This window comes from Entamoeba dispar, genomic scaffold (assembly GCF_000209125.1).
Source record: "Entamoeba dispar SAW760 scf_1105229462947 genomic scaffold, whole genome shotgun sequence".
Lineage (NCBI taxonomy): Eukaryota > Evosea > Mastigamoebida > Endamoebidae > Entamoeba > Entamoeba dispar.
The window spans coordinates 1,420-8,278 of NW_001855447.1; the positions used below are offsets into that span (position 1 = coordinate 1,420).

Here is a 6,859-nt window from a genome sequence, read left to right on the forward strand (position 1 = left end):
AAAAGAATAAATAAAATAACATATCAAATTAATGAATAATAAAATCAATACATTCAAATAACCAAACAAATAAATAATAAAATAACATAATATAATAATGAATATTCAATAATAATTCATCAATCATTAAATTATAACAATACAATGATATTTATAATGTAAATTAATTATAAATGATTTTATTGAATTCTGATAACACATTACAAATAAAATCATAAATAAAAATGTAAAGAATTTCAAATAAAATGATTATCATTTGTGAATATGTTTGTATTTAATCATTGTTATAAATGTTAAAATAAATAATTAGGTTTTAAGATAAATTACATCCTTTGTCTTTATTTTTTTCTTTTGTTCAACTTTTAAATAAGTTCACAGTGTCTCTTCAACAATAAAATCAACGTCATCTTTCTCTGAATTACACCACTCAATGTACTCAACTGCACTAATTCTTTTATCTATCACCTCTCCTTGTTCATCTGATTTTAAAGTAATTCCTTGTTCAGCCAAACCGTTAATTTTTTCAGGGTTTTTTGTTACTTCAGTACAACTACCAACAAGAATGATAGGTGCATCTTGACAATAACATTCAATATCATGTTTCCATATTGTTTCCACATGATTATATGAATCTGAGTCAATAATAGAAAACAAAACAATAAAAACATCAGTATCTGGATATGACAATGATCTTATCTGATAAATTCTTCATATTCCTCAGTAGAAATCATACAAAGTATTATATTAATACCATCAATAATGACATAGATCATTCTATCCATATCGTTCAATGTTGTATTCTCTCCTTGAGGAATCTCACCATTGTAAATTGCAATAAGATCATTTTTCAACACGATTATTTCATATAGTAACACAGTTGCACTTCAACTCCATGAACTAGATATTTCTTTTTTAGTCTATTTTTTATTTTTCTAATATTCCAAAAATCATTTGAATATTATTGTTTTGTTTATTCAACAGCAGAGTTAGAACATGGCTCATTTGATTAAAAGAAATACATTTGAGAATTCAGATGAATGTTGAAGTTGAGTGTAACTCAAAAAACTATAACTAAATTTAATGAAAAGTGATGCATAAAACATCATAGAATATTAAACAACTATAACAAAAGAATGAGAAATCAATATAACCAACAAATATAAATGATAGAAGAATGAGTGAAAGTAAATATTAATTGTAATAAGAAATACATTAATTATCATCATATTCATTATATTTTCATTCATCACTTCATTCATTTTCATCATCATATGTATTTTATCAATAAATCAAATAGAAACAATCAGTATTATCATAGAAATAATTCACATAATAAAGAACAAAGAAGATATAAACAATATCAAAATAGTCAACAAAAACAAATAAGAAATAAATGAAATGATAGAAATAATAAAAGAGAATCAAATTGAATATAAAAGAAAGAAGAAAGTAATTTGTAATATTAATTTCAATGAATGAAAGTAACAAATAAATGAAAATATGATGTAAACAAAGTATTTGAATTTGTAATAAAAGAAATACAGTGAATTAAGACAAAATAGAGAATTAATATATGTAGAAATAAACTGTAATATTAACAATAAATTAATACAAAATAAATCAGTAGAATATTACGTTTATTAGATTATATTATTTCAATAAGATATTACAAACAATCACCATTGAAACAATGAAATATCTAATGACATATACATTCAACTCTAACAATGTATTAGAAGAAGAATATCCTAATTGAGTATGTTAGAAATAAACAGTGATAGAAGTAGAACATATTAAATTCACTGAAATAATCACTTCTCAATATGAAGAAAATCAATTGTAGTATATCTATTAATTGTCTTTTTTTTTGTTTTTTCATTTAAAAATTCTGAAACATTATGATGAATGACATTAAAATATAAAATTTTCCTCTCAACAATGATGTTTCATTTATTATCAATGACACATTTGTTATGTCTCATGGCTCTTTCTATCTGTTCTTTTTACTATCAGAACATACTATTTTCTAACACTGAATAACCATTTGTAAAGACATAAAAAATCAATAAATGATATAGAAACAACAAATAAAACGTATTAATAATACCTTCAGTTATTGAATATAAATTTAATTTGGTTTTGTTGTAAATTTCTTTGTAAATATATTAAATTTATTGAAATTATTATTTCCTTTTCCCTTTATTACTTATAACTTGCTATTTAATTAATATTGATTATTTGTGTATTTATTAATTCATTTCATTTCTGATTTTGAATATTTCTTTATCTTCTTTTATGTATTATATTTTTGTTTCTGTTTCTCTTTTGTCTTTTCTGCTATGAAAATGTCTTGTTCGTTGTGTGGGTGTTAGTTATTCTATCTATACCATCCTTACTTTTTGTAATTTTTTCTCTTGTACTTCATTGTTTCAATCAATCTTTAGATTTCAATTTAAAATCTCCATAACATTCATTCACAACTTAACGTTGATGATTGTCTAATGTTATTTCTCACAAATCACCATTCCAAGTGTTTCATTGATGATCATGGGTGTTTGTTGTGATTTGACAATCATGGACATTGTGTAGAATTCAGAAAGAAAGAATGATGGGATTGTGTAGGGAGGAAAGAGAAAGGAGAGGAAGAAAGAGAAACAATAGAATTATAAAGGGGAAAAATAAAAAGAAAAACAAAAAAGAAAAGAAGAAAAGAATGGAAGAGATAAGTCAAGGAGTTGGTAAAGTTGTTGAATTGATTAATGAAGGAGAAATTGAAGGGGATTACTTAATTAAATATCTTCAGGAATGTACAGAAAAAGAAGAAAGGGAAGGAGTAATAAATAATTTAAGAGGGAATGAAGTGTTTAAGAAAAAAAAGATGTGTTTATATGACAAATGTCGAATCATTAAAATTTTAGTTGGATGGATGAAAGAAGCAACAGAAAAAGGAGAAAGTATTGAAGGTATTGTAAGAGTAATTGGACAAGAATTTAAGAAAGAAAACAAAGAAAGACTTAGAGAAGTAGCAAGAGAAATGAAAAATATGAAAGTTAAAGAAGAAGAAGAATATTTTATTGAACAACTTACAAAACCAATTATTGGAGAAGAACTTAAGAAAGAAGAAGAAAAAAAGAAAAGAGAAGAAGAGAGAAAAAAGAAAAAAGAAGAAAAAAAAGAAAAAAAAACAGAAATAATTGAAGAAGGAAGTATTTTTAAAGCACCAGAAGAAGAAGATAAGAAAAAAAAGAAAGGGAAAAAAAGACTTGTATATTCAGATGATGATGATGATATAGTTGATTTTGAAAAAAAAGAAAGAAAAAGAGAAATAAAAGACAATAAAAAAATGGGAAATATTATAGTTAGTTTAGATGAAATAAAACATAAAAAGAAAAGACAAGAAATAGGAGCTAGAAAAGATGTTGATTTAGAAGAAGGAGATTTTTTTAATGAAGATATGGTTATTGAGAGATATCAAAAACCAAATCCATATCCAAAAGGTATGATTTGGATTGAATTTGGAAAAGAAAGTAAAACAAAAAATATTCCATTTCAAGAAAATTTAGGAAGTGTTGTTATTCATAAAAATAGTTATTTTGAAAGTGATGGACAACCTAGTTTAAATAATGGGAATAATTGGTATCAAATTATATCAATAAATCCTAGAGTTGAAGAAAATCAATATCAAAATAAATTTATTGAATCATCTGAACATGAAATAAGATATGAAAATGATAATATTCAAAATAAAATAGATGATATTGAACAAATAAGAAATCAACAAAATCAAATTATTTATGAATTTAATGATTTTGAAGATTTTAAATGGATTGTAAGAGAAATAAATGAAAATTCAAATAATTTAATCAAAAGAACGAAAGATGAAATTTATAATCCATCAACATTTTCTAGAATAGGATACCAAAATTATATTTGAATATTGATTTACTTTTATATTTGATATTTCTTTCTATTTTATTTTAACATAATCCTTAAAAACATTATTTTAAATATTATCATTCTCCTTAACTCTAAATTCAAAACCATTTTTAAGACTTTTTATGATTTTATTCATTTATGATTTTATTTTATATTTATTATCATTTGAATAGATTCATTCTTTATCTTTATTAACTTCAATCTTTTTATAATTCTTCTTTGAAACTATTTGTTTGATGTTTATTGTTTTATTAGAATACTTGCAAACAATTCTTAATGATTTTTTTCCTTACATGTACAATTAATCCATCTTCTTGTTCATCTTTCTTATCATCACAAATACTATCAAACACAAAAGAACAGTAAATACAATAATATAATTGAAATGATTCATGAGAAATATTTTTGTTAATTTTACAAAAATATCGTAAATAAATTCATATCAAACTTGATGAATAAAAACACTACCATAATGTCAATAATTCTTTTGATTATTAAACTATTTATTTTGAATATTTAATATTGAATAAACAGAACATTTTGAGTAAATAGTTAATATATGAATATGTTCAATCATAGACACTGAATTCTATTATAATATTCATTAATTAATTTATCACTAATTCTCTTTATAATAGTACTTTTTATCAATGATTTATAAGTTATTAAAATAAGATTATCACAATAAAATGATTAAAACAGTTTGTTTATTCATGATAGGAAATTGATTTTATAATATTATTGAGTATTAATTATTGAAAATATATTGATAAGAATATCTAAGTTACTTAATAAATAAAGTGAAGAATAACTGATAAACAACACTAGAAACAAACTCTTAAGATGAATTAAATAATCAATTTTTATTTTATAATTTAATTATCATATACTCAATTTAATTCTATGAACATAATAAATGATTATGAAAACAATTTTATACAACTGTATTTTATAGATACATAATAATAGTAAATAATCATTTTATTTAAAAACACACAAATTGTTAAATGATGTTATTTTGATAGATTTAGTTGTGATTCAACATAAGAAATAATACTTGAAAATATATATAAAATCATGAAAGAAGTTTTTATTAGTATTTCTAATCATATTCTTCAAGATATAAATCAATAATAACATTATAATAATACATTATTAAAACAAATGATATCAAAACAATTAAAATAAATAAAAGAAAATAATAAATATTGATGTTATAACTCATTATTATTATTCTTTGAAAATATCATTTGAGAAAAGTTATTGAATAAATCAAAAACCAATCATCAAATATAATTTATATTTGATTTATCTTCTTTTATTCTTTTTATTTTCTCAATTATTTTTGTTATTATTGTTCTTATCATTAATTCTATGATTATTATTCATTAAATTATCATTTAATAATTCAATAGTTTCTTGTGATTAATATCTTTGTTACACTCATGTTTATAACTGATATTTGTTAATAATTATATATTCTTGTTATTTTCTTGTTTAAATTCATTATTTGATTTATCATTACTTTATTTTTTCAAAACATAAGTAACAGAATGATTATCAATCAGATTATTATATGATTTAAACTTCATTTTCTTTCTTTGTTATTTAATTTACAAATCTTCTAAATAACAAAGATAACTATCATTCTTTATGAAAAAAAACATTAGATACAATATGAGATAAAATGAAATTAGTTATCTCTGGGATAAGTACAAAAATGAAATAGATGAGTATTGAAAGAGTTTTGATATTTTATTTTTAAAATTTTTTATAAAACAAAAAAAAACAAAAAAAAAACAAAAAAAAAAACAAAAAAAAAACAAAAAATCTTAAAGAAAACAAATGACATTTGACCGTACAAATGAATTCAAGAAGTATATTAGAATGAAAGGGACAGAAGAAACACAAGAAACTGTTTCAATCCCTCAGAGCAAACAAGAAATGTTAAATGACATCAAAGTCTTCAACAAAAATACAACAGAACTTTTCAAAAACATCAATAAAATTTCAGGAAAATTAGCAAAATTAACAGAACGTTTGTTTTTTTAAGAAGAAAAGAATAATAAAAAGATTAACAAAGGTCTAGTTGCAAAATCAAAATCACTATTTGAAGAACAACAAACAGCACCTCAAATTCAACGACTAACAAATGAGATTCATACAAATCTACAAGAAGTTAATAAAGAAATGAAAAAAATAGAAGAAAAACGTAAAGAAATTGAAAAGAAATATAAAATTACAGGACAAAATGAAAATCATCGAGAAATTGTATGTAAACATCTGAACTATCTTGTTAAAAATACAACAAAGTCATTTACTGACGTTTTACAAATTAGAGCAGAAAGTATTAAAGAACAAGAAAAGAAAAAACACAAATATTCAACACAACAAACATCTACTTCTAACCAAGTTTATCAAAGAAATTTAAATCAATTCTCATTTAATGAAGATGACTCAATTCCTCCTGATAGTACTGAAGTTGATATTCCACAATCAACATCAGTTCTTCTTACTAATGAACATTTAGAACAACGAGTTCAAGGAGTCCAAAACATTGAACACATGTTAAATGAATTACTAGGTTTGTATAATCACATCACATTTCTTGTATCAACACAAGAAGAAATGGTTCGAAGAATTGATGAAAACACTGAAGAAGCTGTTTTTAATGTTGAACAAGGTCATTCTCAATTACAAGATGCACTTCACTCAATCTCATCAAATCGTGGATTGATCATTAAATCTCTCCTTATCATTCTTTTCTTTGCTTTAGTCTTTTTAGTCTTCTTCCTTTAACTTTATTTCTTTATTCTCTTCTTTTCTTCTCTTGTTTATGTAAAAGTAAGAATAATTCATGTATTAATCTTTTTATTTCTTCTTCTTTAAGTTGATTTCTTATTTTATTTCTATAACTTTAGTG

The 6,859-nt window shown here is 22.3% G+C and overlaps 2 protein-coding genes across 2 annotated transcripts, besides 21 other annotated features; both read left to right on the top strand.

Annotated features, from left to right (window-relative positions):
* Positions 1 to 104: a microsatellite.
* Positions 10 to 158: a microsatellite.
* A 933-nt stretch (positions 159 to 1,091) lies between these two features.
* Positions 1,092 to 1,234: a repeat region.
* A 3-nt stretch (positions 1,235 to 1,237) lies between these two features.
* Positions 1,238 to 1,431: a repeat region.
* Positions 1,380 to 1,604: a repeat region.
* Positions 1,547 to 1,868: a repeat region.
* A 289-nt stretch (positions 1,869 to 2,157) lies between these two features.
* Positions 2,158 to 2,189: a sequence feature (AT_rich).
* Positions 2,190 to 2,234: 45 nt separating this feature from the next.
* Positions 2,235 to 2,333: a microsatellite.
* Positions 2,334 to 2,605: 272 nt separating this feature from the next.
* EDI_099130 (uncharacterized protein) lies at positions 2,606 to 3,934 on the top strand (the record flags this gene model as incomplete). The annotated part of the gene is made up of 1 exon (XM_001740441.1): positions 2,606 to 3,934. One exon carries the CDS (start codon positions 2,606 to 2,608, stop codon positions 3,932 to 3,934), a length of 1,329 nt encoding a protein of 442 aa, XP_001740493.1.
* Positions 2,621 to 2,727: a microsatellite.
* Positions 3,113 to 3,185: a microsatellite.
* Positions 3,303 to 3,344: a microsatellite.
* Positions 3,303 to 3,417: a microsatellite.
* Positions 3,921 to 4,014: a sequence feature (AT_rich).
* Positions 4,015 to 4,053: 39 nt separating this feature from the next.
* Positions 4,054 to 4,098: a sequence feature (AT_rich).
* A 684-nt stretch (positions 4,099 to 4,782) lies between these two features.
* Positions 4,783 to 4,819: a sequence feature (AT_rich).
* A 237-nt stretch (positions 4,820 to 5,056) lies between these two features.
* Positions 5,057 to 5,146: a sequence feature (AT_rich).
* A 128-nt stretch (positions 5,147 to 5,274) lies between these two features.
* Positions 5,275 to 5,322: a microsatellite.
* Positions 5,323 to 5,686: 364 nt separating this feature from the next.
* Positions 5,687 to 5,711: a sequence feature (AT_rich).
* Positions 5,712 to 5,766: a microsatellite.
* A 15-nt stretch (positions 5,767 to 5,781) lies between these two features.
* EDI_099140 (syntaxin, putative) lies at positions 5,782 to 6,735 on the top strand (the record flags this gene model as incomplete). The annotated part of the gene is made up of 2 exons (XM_001740442.1): positions 5,782 to 5,974; positions 6,026 to 6,735. 2 exons carry the CDS (start codon positions 5,782 to 5,784, stop codon positions 6,733 to 6,735), a joined length of 903 nt encoding a protein of 300 aa, XP_001740494.1.
* Positions 6,121 to 6,168: a microsatellite.
* Positions 6,644 to 6,858: a repeat region.
* Position 6,859: the final 1 nt, after the last annotated feature.